This window comes from Periophthalmus magnuspinnatus, chromosome 9, assembly GCF_009829125.3.
Source record: "Periophthalmus magnuspinnatus isolate fPerMag1 chromosome 9, fPerMag1.2.pri, whole genome shotgun sequence".
Lineage (NCBI taxonomy): Eukaryota > Metazoa > Chordata > Actinopteri > Gobiiformes > Gobiidae > Periophthalmus > Periophthalmus magnuspinnatus.
In genome coordinates this window covers 5,906,455-5,931,079 of record NC_047134.1, presented here as the reverse complement: position 1 = coordinate 5,931,079, position 24,625 = coordinate 5,906,455, and the positions used below count along the sequence as shown (strand labels likewise).

General features: G+C 43.1%; 3 protein-coding genes across 3 annotated transcripts in view; all 3 read right to left on the bottom strand.

Moving 5' to 3' along the window:
• pgm5 (phosphoglucomutase 5) overlaps positions 1-10,901 on the bottom strand; it is an 86,424-nt gene extending 75,523 nt beyond the window's left edge. Inside the window, exons 1-5 of the mRNA XM_033972655.2 lie at positions 10,495-10,901; positions 3,824-3,986; positions 2,342-2,488; positions 1,651-1,776; positions 1,042-1,232 (exon numbers count right to left, since the gene is read on the bottom strand). Of these exons, the coding sequence (XP_033828546.1) occupies positions 1,042-1,232; positions 1,651-1,776; positions 2,342-2,488; positions 3,824-3,986; positions 10,495-10,752 (885 nt within the window). The 5' untranslated portion in view covers positions 10,753-10,901. The remainder of the gene's footprint in view (positions 1-1,041; positions 1,233-1,650; positions 1,777-2,341; positions 2,489-3,823; positions 3,987-10,494) is intronic.
• A 1,005-nt stretch (positions 10,902-11,906) lies between these two features.
• On the bottom strand, positions 11,907-12,962 carry foxd5 (forkhead box D5). Its single transcript, XM_033972114.2, has one exon. It carries the CDS (start codon positions 12,912-12,914, stop codon positions 11,907-11,909), a length of 1,008 nt encoding a protein of 335 aa, XP_033828005.1. The 5' UTR covers positions 12,915-12,962.
• Positions 12,963-14,096: 1,134 nt separating this feature from the next.
• cbwd (COBW domain containing) overlaps positions 14,097-24,625 on the bottom strand; it is a 60,980-nt gene continuing 50,451 nt past the window's right edge. The window contains exons 13-16 of the mRNA XM_033972656.2: positions 20,170-20,238; positions 19,559-19,624; positions 14,894-15,020; positions 14,097-14,177 (exon numbers count right to left, since the gene is read on the bottom strand). Of these exons, the coding sequence (XP_033828547.1) occupies positions 14,107-14,177; positions 14,894-15,020; positions 19,559-19,624; positions 20,170-20,238 (333 nt within the window). The 3' untranslated portion in view covers positions 14,097-14,106. The remainder of the gene's footprint in view (positions 14,178-14,893; positions 15,021-19,558; positions 19,625-20,169; positions 20,239-24,625) is intronic.

The following is a 24,625-nucleotide window of genomic DNA, read 5'->3' as shown; positions in this document are numbered from 1 at the left end:
AAACAAGGGGTATTTTACTTCTATGAGGTATTAAACAAGGGGTATTTCTCTTCTATGGGGTTTTACAGAGGGGGTACTTCTATAGGACATTAAAGAGGGGTATTAAAAAATTAGTATTTTACTTCTATGGGGTGTAAAAGGGGGTATTTTACTTCTATAGGGCAATAAAGAGAGGGTTTTTTACTTCCATGGGGCATTAAAGAGGAGGTATTTTACTTCTATGGGGTATTAAAGAGGGGGTATTTTACTTCTATAGGGTATTATCTATAACACATTTAGATTACCACTTTTTCTTGTTTTGAAAATCCTATACTCTCCCAAAACAATGTATTAACATGCTTTATAAGCTTCACTTTCATTTTTGATGCTCTGAGTCCCTCCTCCCTTTGCGCGATATAGCGTGCAACTCGTGGACTCAGTCACTTCATGTTCAGAGCGCTATCACAACACAATCAGCATGCATCTCACTAATGAAACTACTGCACATCATATCAGGTTTGTCGAGTTGCTGTGTACAGTTTTATATAATGTTTTCGTATATTTATGGAGAATTGTTGTGTGGGAGCATGGATGATATAGGCTTGTGGGCGGGGCCTTGTACACATTTGTACTGCTAACCATAAGGAATATGTGAATAGGGCCCGGGAGAGATCGCTAGATTACACAAACATGCATGGATGACATCCAGAACCTCTTTGGGCATGTTTTTGATGACAGAAATATGTTATAGCATGGGTAAAAGCTTTTGCATAATACCCCCTCTTTAATACTCCTCCAAGGGATCATTCTACTCTATAATGTCTCCATGGAGATGCTATTGCTTTGTCTGGAATGTTCCACAGTATATATTTCATAAAAAAACAAAAACACCTGTATGTAAATGTGTGTAAGAGTTACGTAGGGCTCCTTTGTTCATTGAAATATGTAAAAGTTACAGCACTTTTAATTATTTAATTCCATGCACAATTCTTCCACCGCTATATCAATGAACTTGATTTTATCTAATCAGATGTTCTGATAAATATCGGCCAAAATCCTTACCCCGTCTGCGTCGAAGGCAGCTCCGAACCCAAACTCCCCTCCCTTCATGGCCTCCACCAGGGCCGTGGCATAGGTCAGGTTGGGCTCCGGAGGCTGGCCCCCAAAATCCTCCAGGGGAACACAGTTCACTGCGGAGTTAGCCGGGGCTCCCAACTCATCACATAGGATCCTGCGTACGTACGGACCCATCACTGGAAGAAGAGTGGGGAAAGAGCCTTACACACACTGGGCAATAGGTGTTATAACAGCTGACTATATCATATAGTATATCATATACTATATTGTCTGCCAACGAACAACATTTCCATTCAAACAAGCAGGAGGCTAGATAAGAGTCAGGTTTGTGGAGATACACAAGTTTTTCAGTGCAATAAACAAGCTTAAAAGTTACACACTGTGGTTTTCAATGAGCCTTGTTGTGTTGATTTCATTTGGACAGTGTTTAACCTATAACCACTGTATTTTTCAGTGATTGTTGTTAAAGCAGAATATTTCTAAAAAGACAATAATAATACAATATAGTTACATACATTACATAATGAGCCGCTCTCGTTAAGACATACAGTTGCTATAGTTACTATATGAGTTTGGTTCTAACTGGAGTCCTACCTCCGTTCATGGCGTCTATGTGAATCTTGAGCTGGTCCGGTCCCGTGAGCAGACTCTTTATGGCCCCAAAGTCAAAAATGTTGCGTAGAAGTTGAAGGTAAACCTCAACAGAATCCACAATCTCAACTAAAAACAAGGAAATGGGAGATTTTAAGGAGGGGGTATTTTACTTCTCTGGGATATTAAAGAGGGAGTATTTTACTTCTATGGGATATTAAAGAGGAGGTATTTTACTTCTATGGTGTATTAACTATAACACATAACATATTTAGATCACCATGGTTCCTTTTATTGTTTTGAAAATATATATTTGCCCAAAATAACATATTTTATAAGTTTCATTTTTCTTTTGACGCTCTGACTCCCCCCTCCCTTTACTCAGAGCACTAAGTCATTCCCACTTCAGAGAGCTTTCACATTACAATATGTGTGCATTTTTCTAATGAAACTACTGCACATCACATCAGGTTTGTGAAGTTGAAGTATAGTATGTATTCACAGAGAACTTTTGTGTGGGAGCATGGGTGATTGTGGGCAGAGTCTTGTACAGGCTCGTACTGCTTATCGTAAGGAAGGTTTGAATAGGGCCCGGGAGAGATCACTAAGTTGCTCAAACATGCACGGATGACATCTAAAACCTCGTCAAACATGTTTTTGATGAAGAATGATAAAAAATGATTTTTTTATGTACCTCTGAATGGCTTGAACTTGTTCTCCAGGTCAAAGTCTTGGCGCCCAAGTCTGGACAGGTCAATGCGGAGGTCAGGGCAGATGGCAAACTCCTCCAGTGTCCGAGTCACCTGAGCGATTCTCTCCAGCACTGTGTCTGGAGACGGGCCTGGAATGAGAATAAGCAACTGCAAAAACTGCTCTATTTGCTTGTCTATCCCCAAAGATTCCAAAATATTCCCAGCCTCACTGTTAATGTCACTACTTCCTGTCCAGTTGTGAGGTTTTTGATGAATCATGCTAAAATGGATAAATATTTAAAGATGAGGCGGAGGGAGCTGCAGGTGGGTTAGGGGTCAGGGCTCAGAGGTTAGGGGGTTAGGGTCAGACAGTGGGCAGGGAGCTGCGGGTGGATGTCACTGACATGTTAAACACTACATAAATAAAATGAATACTTCACCAGAGGACACTTCTGTGGTTAGAAAGAGACATGTTCGTGTCTCAGTGCTAATGCTAATGCTAATTTTGAGGCATAATAAATATTAAAACAACATCACACGAACTGAAGTATTCTACATATTTAAAAAAAAAAAAAATGTGTAGTCTTTATTTTAATTAATTTGAATTTTAATAGGTTTATTTTACATTTTCAGATTTTAATAAAAGTGACTGTTAGCTTAGCTTTGCTGTATACAGAGCCTGTGGAGTATTGTGTAATAAGTATGTTTTTTATTTTGTTGGTTATAACACTTTTATACCTGGACAACTCCTTGTTGAACTTTACTGTCATTATTAGAATACTGGTATCAATATTGTCACAGATATTGAACATTTTGATGGATCAGATCAGTTCAGCCGTTATCAGTTCAGTTGATATCCTATCTTGGTCAATTATTGCTTTGTTTTAGATGATGTTACAAAATTATATAGGACAATATTATTTAATACAAATGGGGAGCAGTTCAAATTGATATTGTTGAACTGCAGATGTTTGTTGTAGTACAGTGAGGTCTTGGGTATAGTCATTCATAGAAATGACCAGCTTCCATATTTGCTGATTTACCTTTCCGATATTTCAAGGTAAAGTACAATGAAATCAGTAGGAAAAAGTGGCCCTTGCACCGCCATCTTGGAATAAACCATTCTAGAATCTGAAAACCACCAATACATTTGTGTAATAGGACAATTTACTGGACAGTGATGGCCCAAACACCTCATAATACTTTTAAAAGTTGTTCTGTAGTTACTTTATATGATAAATAACACTTACAAAACACATTTGGGTATGAATATTTTTTTTACCACATGCTTCTTTGTTTAAAGGAAATAAATTTTAGTTTTACTTTGTTTAGTCCCTGCCCCAATATCAGTTGATATCGAGTACTGGCAGACACTTATAGCCAAAGTATTGGTATCGGTATTGGAACAGAGGGTGTACCGGTGCATCCCTAGTCATCATGGCACTAAATTGCGGTGTTTTCTCACTATATAAATAAGCATTCACCTCCGTTGGCCACATTAAACTTGATCCCAAAGTCCCCTCCAGGACCCCCGGGGTTGTGGCTGGCTGTGAGGATGATGCCCCCGATGGCCTTGATCTTCCTGATGATGCAGGACACAGCCGGAGTGGACAGCAAACCATTATGTCCAATCACTAGACGGCCGATCTGGAAGAGGCAGGAAAAAGTCAGTATTTATCAAATGAATCTATCACATAAGAATCGACACTCCACAGACATCAATACACCAAAGACTGAATACTTAACGAATAGTGTTGTCATGGAGAGTCCAAAATGACCCAACAGAAAATCAAGAGGTTTGCGTGGAACTAAACAGTTTAATACAGACAAATCATATTATGAGTGGAACGAGACCATGGGCTGTATATATAAATGGACATAGCTAACCTGCTAGCCGCTGTGTTCCAAACAGGAAGTGAGCATCGCTGCGCTTACAGCTCCCATCGACTTCAATAGCTCCAATTCACTTTGTATTGAGAAAATGTCACCCCTCTCTCTGTAACTGCTGCTGTCAGACATCCTGTCATTTTTGTCTTAAAATGTTTGTATTAACCCGCTCTACATGATCCTGGTGTTTTTATTTCACTATTGTGTCCGTAAATCAAGATATGAAAATTAATAACAGACAAATCAGACACCTTTTTCCCCGAGATCGCTCCAGCTAGCGTCAACAACAGGTTCGATTGACAATGATGCTAAGCACCTGCTCTCTGCTAAACCGGCAGAGCAAAACAACCTCACTCCAGATTGGGTTATGGTTGTTATGATACTACTGGTCGAAATTCCAAATATGGAACTTGGCTCCAAGTTGACCGCTAAAACTGCTAGCCTCGATGAGCTTCATTTGAAGGCGAACGCTGTGGGTAACATTTCTCCCACTTAGTCCACTTCTTTATATAGTCTATGGACGAGACACAGATCTTACTACAAGATCATTTTGAGGTTTTAAGGAACTGTCAGAGTCCTCTGCTCTCAGCACATGTTCTGGAGTCTGTGTATAGTTCAGAAAATTATTGGCAAATATTTCAATGCTCGATCAGGTGCAGCTAATTGATTCACTTTTTTCAATAATCCTACTAAAGCAAGTATCAATATAAAAGTCCAAGTATAAACTCCATCCATCCATCCATTTTCTTCCACTTATCCGGGGCCGGGTCGCGGGGGCAGCAGTCTAAGCAGGGACTCCCAGACTTCCCTCACCCCGGACACGTCCTCCAGCTCCTCCGGTGGGACCCCAAGGTGTTCCCAGGCCAGCCGAGAGACATAGTCCCTCCAGCGTGTCCTGGGTCTTCCCCGGGGCCTCCTCCCGGGGGGACATGCCCAGAACACCTCCCTAGGGAGGCGTCCAGGAGGCCTCCTGAGCAGATGCCCGAGCCACCTCAACTGGTTCCTCTCAAAGTGTAGGAGCAGTGGCTCTACTCCGAGCTCCTCCCGTGTGACCAAGCTCCTCACCCTATCCCTAAGGGTCCGCCCGGCCACCCTGCGGAGGAAACCCATTTCAGCCACTTGTATCCGCGACCTTGTCCTTTCGGTCATTACCCAGAGCTCATGACCATAGGTGAGGGTAGGAACGTAGATTGACCGGTAAATTGAGAGCTTTGCCTTTGGGCTCAGCTCCTTCTTTACCACAACGAACCGATACAGCGAACGCATCACTGCAGACGCTACACCGATCCGCCTGTCAATCTCACGCTCCATCCTTCCCTCACTCGTGAACAAGACCCCGAGATACTTGAACTCCTCCACTTGAGGCAGAGACTCACCACCCACTCGGAGAGGGCAAACCACCTTTTTCCGGTCGAGAACCATGGCCTCGGATTTGGAGGAGCTGATTCTCATCCCAGCCGCTTCACACTCGGCTGCAAACCGCCCCAGTGCCTGCTGCAGGCCCTGGCTCGAAGAAGCCATCAGGACAACATCATCTGCAAACAGCAGAGATGAAATCCTGTGGTTCCCAAACCAGACCCCTTCGGCCCCTGGCTGCACCTAGAAATTCTGTCCATAAATATAATGAACAGAAACGGTGACAAAGGGCAGCCAACATGCACCGGGAACAGGTCTGACTTACTGCCGGCAATGTGAACACAGCTCCTGCTCCGGTCTTACAGGGACCGGACAGCCCTTAGCAAAGAGCCCCGGACCCCACACTCCCAGAGCACCCCCCAAAGGACACCGCGAGGGACACGGTCGAATGCCTTCTCCAGATCCACAAAACACATGTGGACTGGTTGGGCAAACTCCCATGAACCCTAGTAGAGGGTATAGAGCTAGATACCCTAGAGAGTATAGAGCTGGTCCAGTGTTCCGCAACTAGGACGAAAACCACACTGCTCCTCCTGAATCCGAGGTTCGACTATCGGTCGGATTCTCCTCTCCAGTACCCTGGAATAGACCTTACCGGGAAGGCTGAGGAGTGTAATTCCCCTGTAATTGGAACACACCCTCCGGTCCCCCTTCTTATACAGAGGGACCACCACCCCGGTCTGCCATTCCACAGGTACTGTCCCCGACCGCCACGCGATGTTGCAGAGACGTGTCAGCCAAGACAGCCCCACAACATCCAGAGACTTGAGGTACTCAGGATGGATCTCATCCACCCCCGGAGCCTTGCCACCGAGGAGCTTGCCAACCACCTCAGAGACTTCAGCCAGGGTGATGGACGAGTCCGCCTCCGGGTCCCCAGTTTCTGCTTTCTCCTCGGAAGACGTGACAGTGGGATTCCTCAAAGTATTCCTTCCACCGCCCGACAACATCCCCAGTTGAGGTCAGCAGCTCTCCACCCGCACTGTAAACTGTGTTGGTGAAGCACTGCTTCCTCCTCCTGAGGTGTCGGATGGTTTGCCAGAATTTCTTTGAGGCCATCCGATAGTCCTCCTCCATGGCCTCCCCGAACTCCTCCCAACCCAGAGTTTCTGCCTCTGTGACTGCACGAGCCGTGGCACGCTTTGCCCGCCGGTACTCATCGGCTGCCTCAGGAGTCCCACGAGCCAACAAGGCTCGATAGGACTCCTTCTTCAGCTTGACGGCATCCCTTACTTCCGGTGTCCACCACCGGGTTCGGGGATTGCCGCCGCGACAAGCACCGCAGACCTTACGACCACAACTACGAGCAGCCGCATCGACAATAGAGGTGGAGAACATGGCCCACTCAGAGTCCATGTCCCCAGCCTCCCCCGGGATCAAGGAGAAGCTCTGTCCGGCTTCCTCCTCCGCCAGCGGATCCAACTCACCACCAGGTGGTGATCAGTTGACAGCTCAGCTCCTCTCTTCACCCAAGTGTCCAAGACACACACGTCAGATGACATGACAACAAAGTCCATCATCGACCTCCGACCTAGAGTGTCCTGGTGCCACGTGCACCGATGGACACCCTTGTGCTCAAACATGGTGTTTGTTATGGACAAACTGTGACTAGCACAGAAGTCCAATAACAAAACACCACTTGGGTTCAGATCAGGGAGGCCGTTCTTCCCAATCACGCCCCTCCAAGTGTCACTGTCATTACCCACATGGGCACTGAAGTCCCCCAGGAGAACAACGGAGTCCCCAGTTGGTGCACTGTCTAGTACCCCTCCCAGAGACTCCAAGAAGGCCGGGTACTCCGCACTTCTGTTTGGCCCGTAGGCCGACACAACAGTGAGAGACCTGTCCCCAACCCGAAGGCGCAGGGATGCGACCCTCTCATTCACCGGGGTGAAATCCAACACGTGGCGGCTGAGCTGTGGGGCAATGAGCAAGCCCACACCAGCTCGCCGCCGCTCCCCGCGGGCAACGCCAGAGAAATGGAGAGTCCAACCCCTCTCAAGAAGTTGGGTTCCAGAGCCCAAGCTGTGCGTGGAGGTGAGGCCGACTATATCTAGCCGGTAACGCTCAACCTCCCGCACAAGCTCAGGCTCCTTCCCCCCCAGCGAGGTGACATTCCATGTCCCCAGAGCTAGTCTCCATGTCTGGAGATCTGGTCGTCGAGGTCCCCGCCTTCGACTGCCGCCCAGATTTCTCTGCACCTGCCCCATAAACTCATACTCTTAAACAGGACCATGAATGCTTGGACTGATCACAGGCTCCTGAATATGTGCTGTCCATTTTGTATTTTTTCTTGAGTTTTCAGACAATCTTAAAACTATTTTGTCAGCTTTTGTGTGCATTGTGTCTCCATAGTAACTACTGAACATTCCACCAAATACATGAGCATCAGCATGATGTCATTGCAGAGTATCAATTGTTGATAGATATACTGAATATTGAAACACAAACAGTACTCATATGTTTTTGATGATGATACAACATTATAACTTAAAATGCTCCAAAAAGCCTTCTCGTTTACTTCAAACACCTCATGCTCCCGCTCTAACCCCAGACTTAGAGCAAAGAGGAGAGAGGATGTACGTAAGCACACAGTGGATGGATGTGCTGATAAGGACGCTCACATTCAGCTGAATGTGAGTGTCTGCTGGGTAAACTAACAAGCCAGCAGACGTCCAAAACAAGAATATTGCCCTCAGGGTTTCCTCTGGAGCTTGCCCAAAACCAACTTTTTGCTCCGTCTTCTCCTCTGTCACATCCGGGACATGTGATCAGTGCCGAAGGGAATAGACTGTATTAACTGTCTATGGGTGTTGGCTTTTGGAGACTGAAAACTGATCTTCAGAGCAAAGGCTAAAGGTGTAAACAAAATTGTTCTGGTAGAGGACATGCTGCCTGTTTGTCTCCATGGAGATGTCATTGTTTGACTGGACTGTTGCACAGTATAGGACTAAATCATAGACTATATATAAATGGACATAGCTAGCTGCTCTCAGGCTCCTCATTTTGGTCTTAAAATATTCGTATTAGCCTGGGGTTTTTAAAGGGTGTTACCTTCAACAACCTCACTCCGGATTGGCTCTTTGGTTGCTAATATACTCGCGGTTGGAAACTTGGCTCCAAATTGGAACCTTTATGCAGGCTATGAGTACTTCCCAATACTGTTCACCATATACTTACCACTTCTATTTCAGTCAAATTATTCAATCTGTTTGCTCTTAAATGCGACAGTGGCTCAGTGGTTAACACGTTGGTCCCCCAATCCGAAGGTCGGAGGATTGAATCCAGCTCGGAACAAGTTCTGTCGTTGTGTCCTTAGGCAAGACACTTCACCCACATTGCCTAGTATGAAAGTGGTGTGTGTGCAAATGATTGGTGGTGGTCGGAGGGGCCGATGACGCAGACCATCACCAAGTGTGGAAGTGAATGAATAATGACTATAATGTAGCGCTTTGAGAGGCTTTGACAAGCCTGTAAAGTGCATTACAAGTGTAAAGGCATTATTTATTATTAATTTATTTAAGGTTATTAAATGATGCAACTTTTCTGCCATCAAACACATTTATTAACATACCAGATTTTTATTGTATGCATACTATGAACATGCCTGGCTGCTTATTTCCATGGAGATCCAAAAGCTTAATGCTATACTGTAGAACATTCTAGGCAAAGCAATATCATCACTATGGAGACAAGCAGGTGGTGGATCTCTCACCAGAAACATGGAATGGAGTATCTTTAGTGTTTATATTAAATGTTAGAACCTATACCCAGCCTTCTGTGTTTATAATGTTGGCTACTCCCATGTATTTTACAAGGGCCACTCCTGCTTCTTAGACATCCTTGTAAGGTTTTACGTGATGTTCAGGTAAAAGAGGAATGTGAATATATATTTCTGGCTCATCATCCAACATTTGCAGAGGTGGGTAGTACTCAGTTACATTTACTTGAGTAAGCTTTTAAAGAAACTGTACTTTTCAGAGTACTTTTCTAACAGCATACTTTTCCTTCTCCTGGAGTAATATTTTTATTCAAGTAACATTACCGTTATTTGAATAAAAGTTGTGGTTCACTGTGAATAAGTGACTTGAGCTTTATGTAACAATGTGAAATGATTTGAACATTTGTGTTCCTTGCTCTTTCAGATATGATTTAGTTGGGCTCATTTTGTATTCATCCTTTGAAAATACCACATTTTGTTTTAAATTATAAATCAGTTGTTGGGTCCAGACAGCTCTTACTTGAGTAGTACTTTTCCAAAATACTTTTTAAAAAGTTTTTTACTACTCTACCACCTCTGCACATTTGATCGCTATACTGTTCATATTCACTAGTGATGGGACTTTCAGCTCCTTGGTGGGATCTGAATCTTTTGCATCTGTTCTCCTCAAAGAGCCGTTCAAAAGACTGACTCTTTTACTACTAATTTATATGACAGAAGCCAATGTGAGAACTCATTTTATCAACACACTAATCACAGAGACACATGACCGAGGCTCAGATCTGTTTAAAATGGTAATAATAATAATAATAATAATAATAATTATTATTATTATTATTATTATTATTATTATTATTATTATTATTATTATTATTATTATTATAATTGTTGTTGTTGTTATCTTTTTTTTTTTTTTTAATCTAACTGCCATTATGAGTTTTTTTTGCGCACAAACCTCTCACTTGTGTCGCCTGCTCTGCTTTTGAGCTGCTTCTTATGTTGATTCAGCGTTAGTCAGTGTAAAGACGCATACAAAATTGTATCCGGATCCAACTGCTCACCTTAAGGAACCAACACGTTAAGGTTCAACAGAGCCATCTCGTTCACGAACGTCACATCACTAACACTCACCCCATTTGCCGCTGCCATCTGCACTATGACCTCGATGGCCACGCGGCTGAAGTATCTCCCATCACTGCCCACCACCATAGTGCAGCCCTGGCGGTCTCGCAGGTCGATGGAAGACAGCAGGCTCTGGATATAATTCTGCAGATAGTTCTTCTTCCCCTCAAATACGGCAGTTTTTCTGCGTAATCCGTTCGTACCAGGCCGCTGATCTTCAAATGGCGAGGTTTGGACCGTCACAACCGGGATGGGACTTGTCTCCATCCTCCCTTCTTTCCTCCTGGTGCTTGAGAAATAGATTAAACTAGTGAAAAGTTATTAAAAAAGAGTGTTGTCAGTGTAACTACAAAGCTATCGGCTGCATGGCGTTTACTCTGCACTGTCGGCTGCTCAGAGACAACTCCCTCTTTTGCGTAGAAAGAGGCAACAACTGACTATAAGTAAAAGAAGAAGAAAAAAAACAGGGAGGGCCGCTATCAGCTGACAGGGTAAAAATAACCGGATGACTGCTCTGGGGATTGTGCGGTGCAACCAGAGACTGCGCGCCCAAAGAACACGGCTAAGAATAGGATATTGTTTCTAGTTACACCTGAATATTAATTTAAAATCGTTCAAGCCTTTTGTAAATTAACATGAGTCCATTCACCTTTGATTTAGCTTGAACTTGGCGCATAACTTGGACCCAGCTGTAAACAATGCAACACTGCCATCTGTCGGAGAGAGGCGTGAAATGCATAGATGACTAGAATAGAGCACTGAATCATGGGATCTCTGACTGACCCATGGACTGACCCTATAAGGTGACCATCTCAAAATGATTTTTAGTCTTTGTCAGTCGTTACACAGAGACACTGAAATAGCAACAGCTGCCAAACTACAACCCCCAGTGAACCCGAAAAAGTCTGGATGTATAAACGAGAAAAAAAAGCATATCATACTAGCCTAGTGATGTGAGACATTCCTTAAAAACATGGGACCAGGAACACGCCTAAAAGGGACAAGTGACCAGCCTGCCCTTTTAACGCACATTTACTACATAAAGACCTGCATACTACATAAATACTTCTGAGTATTGCCCTGCCTAGTCTATGAAGTATGCTTTGAAGTAAACAGGCAGCCGATGTAGTTTTAGGATTGTAGTGCTGTTCTGAGAAATCTAGTTTTATTATCCAAACAGGACACCACAAAGATGTTAAAATTATTTATTACTAAAAACATTCCTTTTCTCACAAAATGACCCCCCCCCCCCCCCCCCCCCCCCCCCCCCCCCCACACACACACACACACATATATATATATATTATATCATCTCTTATTTACAATCAGGTTAAGCAGTACAGTTCAGCTCACATAAATATCATGTAACGAGAGATTTCTTTAAGAAATGATAGACGCACGTGCGCGCAGGGCGCACGTGTTTAGCAGCGATGATAGCCCAGGGGGTCAGCCATCAGAGAAGCCGTGGCCAGCATCGGCGCTGGGCATAACAGGGTTCTGGGCACCAGCACGGGCATCATGTATGACGCAGCTCCGGGTACGAGCTGTGCATAACCGTGTGCGCTCTGCGGAAGTGTCTGGCTCGGCCTCGGTGGATTGCTGTTGGAGGCGGACCTGCTCATGATGCTGTCGATGCTGAACGAGCACTTGGGACGCGGCGCAGACTTGACTGGTTTTGAAAGCGCACTTTTAAAATCCAGCCTGAAGTCCGAGTGAGCGACGCTGGTTTTACCAAAAGACTGAGGCAGAAGCGGGTATGACGCGGGCATCAGGCTCCCCTCCAGTATACCCATGTCGGGAAAGGGCAATGCAGGCGGGCTCTGGCGCTGCACGTAGTACTGTGGATAAGGTCGGTATCCGGGGAAGTACATGAGTCCGTCTTTGGGCTGGTGTCGCTTGAAACGCTTCCTGCGGCGGAGGAAACTGCCGTTGTCAAACATGTCCTCAGAGGCCGGGTCTAAAGACCAGTAATTACCTTTGCCCGGGTTTCCTGGCTCTCGTGGGATCTTGATGAAACAGTCGTTGAGCGAGAGGTTGTGTCTGATGGAGTTCTGCCAGGCGGGGAACTTCTCGCGATAATAGGGGAACTTGCCACTGATAAATTCACAGATGCCGCTCAGGGTGAGCTTCTTGTGCGGGCTCTGAAGGATGGCCATTGTGATGAGCGCGATGTAAGAGTACGGTGGCTTCACAGCGCTGCCCTGAGCCTTCAGGGCTGCGCCTGCGCAGAAGCTGCCCTCGCTCTCCCCTGAGGACTCGGCCTCCAACGAGTCAAACTCAGGCCCGGACTCCGCGGAGGAGCCCGGGTCGCTGCTGGGATAAAAGTGTCCGGTGACGGGGTCGTCCTCACCCACAATGTCAATCTCGTCCTCCTCCAGAGCCAGAGCGGCGTGTCTCTGGGACAGCTCCAGGGTCCTGGACAGAGTCATGGCTGAAGTCTGTCTGAACACACGCCAAAAGTCACTGTGCCACTGTGGCACGAAGTGGTTTTTGTGCGTAAAAAAATAAGCGCAGGTGCGGAATCGTTCTCCTTAAGTTCTGCTGGTCACTGCTGGACTGCTCTGGAGCACCGCATTTATACCGTGGGCTCTCTGTACTGTCCCATTAACCCTGTGCGCCTATCAGAGCGACTCTGCACCGCGGGGTGCAGTGCTGAGGGGAGGGAGTCGCGAGGAGGATCTCACAGTGCGCGCGGCCTCTTCGCAAACAGCTCAATTTACATACAACCTTTTCCCATTTCCTCTAAACAACAATAAGACGGGCTCTTCAGATCGTTACAAATGAGAACTGTTTATAGTTAAACGAGCTCTTATGTGCGTAAATGTTCCAAGTTTAGTCCATTTCTCCAATATTCAACTTCACAGGTGAACTGCGTTATTAAACTCCACCATGAGGGCTTGTTTTGAGTATCAGAAGACACCACGTTTGTATAAAAGTTTGGCCTGAGTGATACAACGGGCCTAAAGTTATAAAGTTACAAATGAGGCTTTTCACGTTTGAAACCTTCGCACCATGCATATAACGGCGGTGTCTCCACTCGGACCCCCGCGGCTCCGTTTAGTTTGCCACCTCTGGATGGCCCCGGGTGGTGTGACCATGAGAATGGCTTTGGTTGCCCCACCAGTGAAAAGAAGCAATAGTGGCCTTAACGAGGTCATCAGCATCAGAATCAAGAAGGAAACGGCGCAGCTGCACGGAGCGCTCTGCGTTAAAGCTCTGCAGTTTTATGACCTCAAACCCAACCGCTCCAACAGCGGACATGTGCAAAGCCACGCTGCGTTGACATATCCATTGCAAATGACCGAGATGCGAAAACTCCGCCTATTTCCACACCTGACAACCCTTTGAACGCTTAAGTGCGTGTATAACGCTCCTCACCTGACCCACGCACAACACAATAATGAAATAAGTTAACACTCAGCGAGAATGATTCATAAGAAACCAAAAGGATATTGATAAAAGTAATAAACATAAAGACAACGTGTCAAATCTGTAGAACACAGAAAGAGCCATCATGATGCATTCAACGCTCCTCATTTTAATTTGAAGAGAAAATGCTTACAGTTCACAACCAAAATAAATACAAAATTCAGATCACTTCATAAAAAGTTGATTCCAGGACTATGGGTCAGATCTGTGCAATACATTGGAGATGAACTGTTCCTGTAAAGAATTCTTATCCAGATTCCGACCTGTGGAACAAAAAAGATATATGTCAGAGGTTTAGAGAACACAGAGATGCTGTACATACGTTTGTTCAAATATATTTTTAAAAAAAAGTTATATAAGTGTCACTGGAGACAAAATCAGTAAAATGTTCAGTGTTGTGTCTGTCACAAACAGTATGAAGAATAGGCCGGGGTCATGAAGTTAAAATGAAAAGTTTTAGTAAATCTAACGACATAAAAAGGATGTATTTATAACTGTAAAACACATATATATGTTCCATTATGCACAACTCTCCACCTATTTTTAAGAAATAAAAATGGACACATGCTTGAATGCCACCACACTATATAACCACACCACCTGCACCACTGCCTCTACGGCGATGACATTGCTCGGAATGTTCCAAACAACGGCCTTAAACTAATCTATGTGGCATTTATTCAATCACAGGTGTTTTTATTTCTGAAAAATCCTGTACAGAGAGTGGCATTACCTCTCCATGTTTCTATGGAGACAAGCAGGTGATGTACACTCCTCCAGCGAAGTTACACAGTGCAGCTTTAGTTAAGTAGTTAGTAAATCCACGTCACAGCAGTCATTATAACTAAATAGACTGAAGTGAATCACACGCTGAACAAATCAAGTCACACATGATGCCTAAGCACGAGCCATTGTCATGTGAATGACTGGAGCAGGTGTGAAGTGTGTAGAGTTGCAAAGTGCCGCAGTGTTTCTTTACCTATAAAAACCAGCCTGTTGATGCGAATGTTCCCCTCCCAGATTTCAGGTGTTTCGTTCAGCTCGTACAGCTCGTGCACCCCCTGCAGCATCATCTTGTGGTCCTTTCCTGCCAGTGCGACTATGCCCTGAGAGTGAAAACAGGGCAGGCTAGATAGAAACATATTCCAATGTATGTTATACTAAAGTTTGAGTTAGCAGAAGACAATGAGTAAGCATTTGATGCATGGGTCAAATACAGAGCATACTATTCAATCTATAGGTATCAAAGATCTTAGCTTTTAAATGGTATAAAGTCCTCAAAATGCCGCCTACAAACAGTCATAACAGTGGGAATAATATTACTCAAGTACAAGTAAATCGTAATCCAAATAATTTCTTAAAGATGCACTCTGTAACCTTTCTGGTGGGGGGCCAACAGCCTTTCTCATTTGAGTTATCACTTTGCCTGGAATGTTCCACAGTGCGGCATTGAACCTCATTGCTTTTATGCAGTTATGGGTGCCCTTACTCCTCAAAAATATCTCAACAAAACCTGCGTTCTTACAGTGTGTAGGCTCGCCTCGCCAGAAATCTCAAATAGAGATGGCTAAAGTCAATGTCACACTGTGCAACAGGCAAAGAAATAACATCTCCATGGAGACGAGCAGGTGAAGGACACTCCACTGGAAAAGTTACATTTTACACTTTTAAAGTAGTTGCTTCTGAAGAGTGCAGACACAAACCTTGCTTGCTCTTGCTGCTTCCTTCTTTACTTTGCTTGTTAATAATTTTACCTCTTCCAGTGCTGGGAGATTTGTTAAGTTATGATTTTCCTTTAAGTAAATTGTTAAGAAAAATAACTGTGCTTAGCTATTCTGCATAACCACTGTCATAGTTTATTATTGTATTGCTATAGTTCCTTATTGTACCAGTGCTCATGTGAAGACGAGGACTTGATTACAGCTGTGTGACGCGGATATATGTTCAGGAAATGTACAACATATTCTACATCTGTCTATAAATCTAATCAAATAACTAAGCAGGGCAATGACTTATTGATAGGCATGTACTGACTCATGACCCTGGTTAAGCCAGTAAAATATGTGTCAGCAATCGGAGCAAGAGACAACAAGGATGCTCGTCACAGCCTGATAAGACTGTGCAAGATGCCAAGAGGCCTGCCTGGCCTGTACACCAACGAAGAGGCACTAAGCCTAAACCATGGTTGCCTCCCACTATAGTATGCATATAAAAACTTTCATTCAGTCTCTGCCTGGGAATGTCAGTTGCACAGACTCCGTGTGTAAGTATTGCTCTTTACTGGCTGATTGAGTGAATTCTTTTGTGATCTTTATCTCTGTTTCAAGGTTATTCTTTGTTTTAGCAGAAACTAACGAACACAAGAGGAAAAGGCTAAATTCCTCAACAAAACCAAGATTTTAAACAATTTTTACACTTTTTAACAAAATTTTGATGAGCAAGCAACATGTCCGAGGGAAGAAACAAAAGGAATTCTTTCTGCAAAAGCTGTTGGAACTATCAACAACAAATTAATGAGCTACAAGCATGGATATTTGTTTTAGAATCTAAAAAAGGACTTCACTAGACGCTCCCTGTGACCTTCAGTGGTAAGCAGCCCACAGTTACTTTCAGAGAAAAGGGTGAAAAAACTGCTACTTTCAACTTAAACCTGAACGATACAGTGTATTTTCCAAAACTTTGTAAAAACAAGAATGCCAAGCCAATGCAACAAGTGATAAAAGACAATGTTAATATAGTTACATCACTCAAAATACAGCTTACAAACTGATTTTTACCACTGTCACAGACTGATGTTAACGTACAAACAGAAAATTAATTTTTGTCACAAAACAAGAGCAATGAAGTTGGCAACCGAAGACAGATGGAATCGAGCGCCTGTAGTTCCGTGCACCAATGTGGTGCAGCAGGTCATCGAACTGGGCCTGGGACAGATGAAAGTACCGCTGGAAGCGGTGGTCATCCAGACGGAGCTCCTGGAGCAAGTGATGAAACTCGCCAAACTCGGAATATCATGGACACAGACACACCGCCGAGCTGATCATCTCCGTTGATGACTTTTATGCAATAAATACACCAAAGACACTCTCTCAACCTGGTCTGCCATTGTACACAAAAAGACCAGGAACACACTTGCAGATGCGTTACTTCGAGGCATCTGCCCTCAAATGTAAAAGGCATCCAAGTAGAGACGTCCAGCACATCCTTGACGCCCCAGTGTGAACGCACCATAAGAGCTGACTCACTTTGCACCTGTAACTGACAAAACTGTCCAAGAGATTGTCATCAGTCTGAGTTCATCTACATGCTGCCTCGATGTGTTACCCACTAAATTTCTAAAGTCCGTGCTCAACAGTTTGCTATGACCAGTCGTTTGCATAGATAATATGTCACTTCAATCTGGAAAATTCCCAAGAGCTTTGAAAACCGCGGTTATCAAACCTTTCCTTAAGAAGAGCAGTCTTGATGCCACAATATTGAACAATTATTAACCAATCCCAAATCTGCCATTTTTAGGCAAAGTCCTTGAAAAAGTTATTTACCAAAAGCTTATTAACTTCCTCAAAATTAACAACTCCTTCAATGTTTTCCAGTCAGGTTTTAGACCCCACCACAGCACTGAGACTTCTCTTATCAAGGTGACAAATGACATCCGCTTGAACACTGATGCAGGTAAAACCTCAGTCTTGATCCTGTTAAATCTGAGTGCTGCCTTTGTCACTGTGGATCCCCTTACAGAGACTAGAGGACTGGGTGGGATATCTCTGGTACGACACTAAACTGGTTCAAGTACCAGCTAGAAAACAGGGAGTACTTTGTTGACATTGAAAAATGTGTCTCAGATAAAATGTTCCTGACCTGTGGGCTGCCCCAGGGGTCAATCATGGGACCCCTGGTGTTCAATATCTACATGCTGCCGTTAGGCCAGTTAATACGCAGCAATAATGTGTCCTACCACAGCTATGCAGATGACACTCAGATCTATGTCTCACTGGCAGCAGGTGAATGTGGACCAGTGGATTCACTCTGCCACTGCATCCAAAAGATCAGTGTGTGGATGCAAAACAACTTTCTTCAGCTAAACTCAGACAAGACCGAAGTCATCATCTTTGGCCCACAGAACATAGATAAAGTGTCAGCAGTCACATCCAGTCTCTTTCTAAAACCTTCAAATCAGATTAAATCTAGGGGTAATAATGGACTCAGACATGAACTTCAACAGCCACATCAAATCAATAACATCTGCAGCTTTTTACCATCTAAAAAACATTGCAAAATTCAAAGGTATACTGTCAAAGCCAGATTTAGAGAGACTTATCCATGCATTTGCTCTAGTACACGTGTCAAACTCAAGGTCCGTCGGCCAACTGTGACCCTCCACATTATTTTATGTGGCCCTCGACAGGGTAAATTAAAAGGTATGATCGTCTTAAAATGTAATTTTACCAGGAGATACGCAACCATATTTTTACATCTAGGCAAATTCATATGCAATATTTGTAACCAGAATAAGTAATAAATACAGAAACAGTGAATTAACAAGTTAAAAAAGTAGTTCGATTTATTTTACATCTGGCCCTTTGAGAGCAGCCATTTTGCTGGTGTGGCCCTCGGTGAAAATGTGTTTGACACCCCTGCTCTAGTAGGTTAGACTACTGTAACGGCGTGCTCACTGGCCTCTCCAAACAAGCCTTAAGACTTAAGGCAGTACATCCAGAACTAGAACCAAGAAGTACGAGCACATAAGTCCTGTGCTCAGGTCTCTGCACTGGCTTCCTGTAGCTCAAAGACTAGAATTTAAAGCAGCTCTGCTTGTGTACAAGTCTCTCCCTGGCCAAGCCCCAAAGTACATCTCTGACATGTTAGTGGCATATGAACCATCTCACACTCTGAGGACTTCAGGGACTGGCTTCCTGCTGGGCCCAGAGTCAGGACTAAACATGGGGAGTCAGCATTTCAGTTTTCAGCAGCTAAAAGCTGGAACAGGCTTTCAGTCTGTGCATACTGAAAGGTTTTTATTCTGCATCTTCTTATTCTCTATTTTTATTCTTCTGTTTTAATGGTAATTTTATGATGTTTAATTGTGATTATTTATGTTTTGATTTGTGTGATTTTAAAGTATTTTTTATTCTGTAAAGCATTTTGAATAACCTTGTGTACGGTTTGTGCTATAAAAATAAACTTGCCCTGCCTTGCCTTGCCTAAAAACTTTTTGGTGAAAGCATAAATACTGAGTACTTGGACTTAATATCGGATTAATAATCAATATGAGTAAACGTAATTTGATTTAAAAAAATAAAATTAAAAATAATAATAAACTAGGCCATACCTGAACAAAATAAGATTGAAAAAAATCGAATAATTTAATTTAGTCACTTATAGACTTACTCAAAGTGGAACAAGTTATCAAAACTTTTACTAAAGTCAGAGTACTGTTGCTTCAAATATTTACTCAGGTAGAAATAAAAGTATCGTGATAAAAACTATCGAGTAACTGATTCCAAACCCCCTCTGAGCTCAGTGAAGTCACACGAGGTGACACATTAGCCACACACAAACACCACACTTGTGGTTTCTGATTTAAACAGATTGTAAACACAGCAGCAGATCTCCGCTGACAGTACGACACTGTTCTGGGCTCTACCTTTAGTCGAATCACAGTCATGGGGCACCCCTCTTTGTTCCGAAGCAGCTTTTCCCAAAGAAGATCCTGGAAGAGCGGAAAATGGAAGTTGACTTTACAAAGAGCAGGGTTGTTGTTGGGAATTAGGATCATCAGCATGAGGCTGGAGCATGGGGCGTTGAGGGTGGAGCATGGAGCGGGGTATAGGTGTATACCTATATGGATAAAGAGGTTTAGGGCATCTTCAGAGCGTGGAGCATGATGGGTGGAGCATGGGGAGTGGATGGTGGAGCATAGAGGGTGGAGGTTGAGGACGTGGAGGGTGGAGCGTGGAGGGTGAAGAATGGAGCGTGGAGGGTGAAGTGGTGTATAGGTGCATGCATATATGGATAAAGATGTTTAGGGCGTCTTCAGAGGATGGAGCTTTGGGGGTGGTGGGTGGACATTGGAGGGTGGAGAGTGGAGAGTGGATCATGGAGGGTGAAGCATGGATGGTGGAGTGGTCTATACCTGTATAAAGATGTTTAGGGCATCTTCAGTGGATGGAGAGTGGGGGGGTGGATCGTGGCTGTTGGATTGGGGAGGGTGGAGCATGAAGAGTGCAGGGTGGAGCAGTGTGTATAGGTTTATACCTGGATAAAGATATTTAGGGCGTCTTCAGAGAGGTCCCCAGGCACTTCAAACGTCACTGTTAAAATGCTCTGTGGGAAAACAAAGACAGATTAATTACTTCTGAATAAGAATGACTGAGCTGTTCATTTGGAAAAATAATAAATAACTAATTTTTGTTTTTGTGATACAAGTTTAAAAAATAGGATTCTGTTCTGAATTCATATCGTAAACAACTCCAGGAAACTGAAATATGAAATGATAAACAAAAATCCCAGCCGCTGATGCACAAGGAGAGCATCTGACACACAGGAAGGGCCTCTGACACACAGGGAGGGCATCTGACACACTTGGAGGGCATCTGACACACAGGGAGAGCCTCTGACTCACAGGGAGAGCCTCTGACACACAGGGAGGGCATCTGACACACTTGGAGGGCCTCTGACACACTTGGAGGGCCTCTGACACACAGGGAGGGCATCTGACACACAGGGAGGGCATCTGACACACTTGGAGGACCTCTGACACACAGGGAGGGCATCTGACACACAGGGAGGGCATCTGACACACTTGGAGGGCCTCTGACATGAATGATTGGTTTTGAACCAGGTGGTTTGAAAATTGTATCATCTCAAATTTTGATTTGATTGCGATTAAAAGATCAGTTCTAGAAATGAAACACTTCTCTGGAAGCACCAGCTGGTGGGAGTAGATTTAGTTTGAAGGCATTCTGTAATTCAGGTCCACACTGGTCCAAACAGAAAAACAAACAAAATTAAAACTGCAAGCAGTGATAAAGGCCCTCGCCACCCCTTGCGACCGCGGGGTACACGCCACCGTGAAGATCCTGCGTTTCGTTCCCGCTTACATCGCCCCTCCCCCCAAAATCAGCGTCTCAGTAATACTACTCCATTCATTCCAATGAGACCATTTATGACATTGTCACGCCTGAACGGTTGGAAATAGAGGTATGTGTTCATTGGCTTTTTTGTTCAGTATGATGAGAGGAATATGTGTACCAAATTTCAATGGTCTATGACAAAGTAATTATTTTTCATCCCAGTTAACCAAAACCTATGTATTTCAATGAGAAATGTCAGACGTTGCCATGGCAACACCTTTAAAAATAGAGGTATGGTGTCATTGACTTTTTTGTTCAGTATAGCAATAGCAAAGTCCATGCCAAATTTCAAATGTTTGTGACAAAGTAATTTTTTTTACGTGCCATTTAAAACTTCAAGGGGGCGCTGTGGAGCTATGTAATATTTGACATATGTGAATTGCATATCTATGCACTCAGACGAATATTTTGAACAAAACGTATATTGATGCCGGGAATTAGGACACTGCATGTTTGAGTTACGGGCCATTTAAAACTTCAAAAAACATACTTTTTCTTTGCAGGCCACACCCACATTTCATAATTTAGGGAAATCCAAGAGAGTTCCCTATAATCCCACATGGGTTTAGTTCATTTTTACCAATTTGTAAGTTTCTTGAAAGAAAATCCAAGGCGCAAAAAATCCAAATGTGAGAGGAAAAACTTTGGAAAAATGGGGTTCCGCCCACAATGGCTGACTTCCTGTAGGGTTTGGGGTGGGGTCATAATATAATTTTTTACTTAACTTGACATGTTCTATGTTTGTACCAAATTTCATTTGCCTACAATAAAAAAGGTCTCTCATTGCCGCAATGTATTTCAAATTTTGAGGTGGCGCTATTGAGTCATTTCAAAATACATACTAACATCAAAATACAAACTTTTTTGCTAATCTTGAATTTTAGGCCATAGTTTGATGAGTGTAGAGCATCTATTTAGTCTACAACAAAGTCCAGTACTCTGAACCCCATTCATTTCAATGACACATTTATTATGTTACCACGGCGACATAGTTGAAAATAGAGGTATGTTCTCATAGGCTTTTTTGTTCAGTATGATGAGAGGAATATGTGTACCAAATTTCAATGGTCTACGACAAAGTAAGAATTTTTCATCCCAGTTATCCAAAACCCATGTATTTCAATGAGAAATGTCAGACGTTGCCATGGCAACACCTTTGAAAATAGAGGTATGGTGTCTTTGACTTTTTTGTTCAGTATAGCAATAGGGATGTCCATGCCAAATTTCAAATGTTTATGTCAAAGTAATTTTTTTGGTCCAATTCAAAAGTTCAAGGGGGCGCTGTGGAGCAATTTATTGTCTGACCTGTGTAAATTGTATATCTATGTGTTCAGATCAACATTTTGAATAAAAAAGTATATTCATGCCGGAATGTAGGACACTAACTGTTTGAGTTACATGCAATTAAAAACTTTACAAAACGTCTTTTTTCTTTGCAGGCTGGCCACACCAACATTTTATAACTTAGAAAATTCCAAAAGAGTTTCTTATAATCCCACATGGGTGTAGTTCATTTTGACCAATTTTCATGTTTCTGGAATGAAAATTCGAGGCGTAAAAAATTCAAATGTGAGAGGTGAAATTTTGGAAAAATGGGGTTCCGCCCACAATGGCTGACTTCCTGTAGGGTTTAGGGTGGGGTCATAATATAATTTTTTTCTTGTCTTGACATGTTCTATGTTTGTACCAAATTTCACTTGTCTACGATGAAGAAGGTCTCACATTGCCGCAATGTATTTCAAATTTTGAGGTGGCGCTATTGAGTTATTTTGAAACATTAATTTTTTTGAACATCAAAATAATTAATTTTTCACCAACCTTGAATTTTTGGTCCAATAAAATTGACTTTTCGTTAACGTTCAGGGGGGTCAAAAGTGGATTCAAGTCGCGACCAAAATAATAATAAGAATAATGGAAATGCATTTTCCCCCCATTATTTTTCTCCTAAACCATAACAGCTACAGTCATGTGACTTTCTCACATTGTGCCCCATCACAAATAAGGCCCCTGTGATTTTTTTAACACGTCCACGTCAAAGCGTTTGTCTTCTATGAATTCTTGAAAATGAAATTTGAAGAGGGCGCTAGAGAGCCATTTTGTGAGAGAGTGCCTTGATTTGCATATCATTGCGTTCAGCTCACAAATGTGCATAAACGCTGTATGAGCGTTTTCCCAACAAAAAATGTGTGAAAGAGAAATATTTTTTTGAAATATTCCAAAAATTGCGATTTTGTTGAAAATTCACCCTGACCACACCCAAAGTCATAATCAAAATGTAATTGATAATCTTTAATCACACATGAGTTTAATGGGATTTGGCCAAATTTGAAGTGTTTGAGATGAAAACTGTGCGAGAAAATGTCCTGAATGTGAGGGTGTGCACTTTTGTCGTTCACGGGTTTGATCCAATATGGCCGACTTTCTGTACATTTTATTGCGGGGCCACAATATCATTTTTGTCATGTCCCGACATGTTCTATTTTTTGATGTGAGTTTCAGATTTTTATGTTGACTTTTTTCCGAGTCGGGCTCCCATTGGCCCCATGAAAATCAAAGTTTGAGGTGGCGCTACCGAGTCGTCTTTCGTTATTTTTTCTCGGGGTCTTTTGTGACAATTAGAGCTCGTGGAGTTCTAATTTTTGACACCACTCACTGCCATGTCGGGGCGTGTTTACTACTTGATTTTTGCCATTTTCCACGCTCCGGACGCGGTTTTAATGAGTCCCTCGCCGGGACGGAGTCCCAGGCTCGGGCCTAACAAGTACACAAGTCCATATAAAACACTAAAAACAGGAGCAGGTGTGTGTGTGTGTGTTTGTGTGGGAGTGTGTGTGGGTGTGTGTACGCCCATATAAAACGTTAAAAATAGGTATAAGTGTTTAGCCTGAATTCTTCTCTCAAACAGAAAACACTTTCAACTTGTGATGTCATCATGTGGTAATACAGGAAGTGCTCCACTGTGTTTTTAAACTCCATACTCCTTCACTAGAATCATCTGGATCTTTTCAGTCCTGGAATTGCCAGTCTCTACTGAACTAAAGGTAAAAGGAGCTGTAAACTTGAAAACTACCACTTCATGACATCACAAGGTGGAACAGATGTAGACAGACTAATAATAAAGGGTTACTCAAGATGTACGAGATGAAACAAAACACACCTCCAAGTATGTTTTTGAGGAGGTAACAGCATTAGAACATGTCTTAAAGCTCACAAGAGTCAATTTTGTGTAATCTGGGAGTTTTAAAGTTATATTTTAGCTGGTGTCTGATTGGCATAATATTGTCTGAATATCGAGAGATCCACACTTGACAATATAACCTGAGCCCATGATGTTATCACTAATGTGCTATAGGGCTGTTCCATTCATCAAATTTGAGTCATATTGCTTTTCTTATTCTGTAAAGCACTTTGAATTACTCTGCGGATCAGTTGTGCTGTACAAATTGCCTTGCCTTTCAAGCCTTTCACACTGTTTTCTCACAGTCGCTTTAAATCTTGTCCTTGTCTCCTTCCATCTACTTTTATAACAGGACGAGGTTAACTTGCTCTGTTGTGTATGAGCAAATAGTGCCATTGTT

Bases quoted from the DNA above. Each gene is read 5' to 3' on its own strand.
- foxd5 (XM_033972114.2), bottom strand. From the start codon at position 12,914: ATGACTCTGTCCAGGACCCTGGAGCTGTCCCAGAGACACGCCGCTCTG.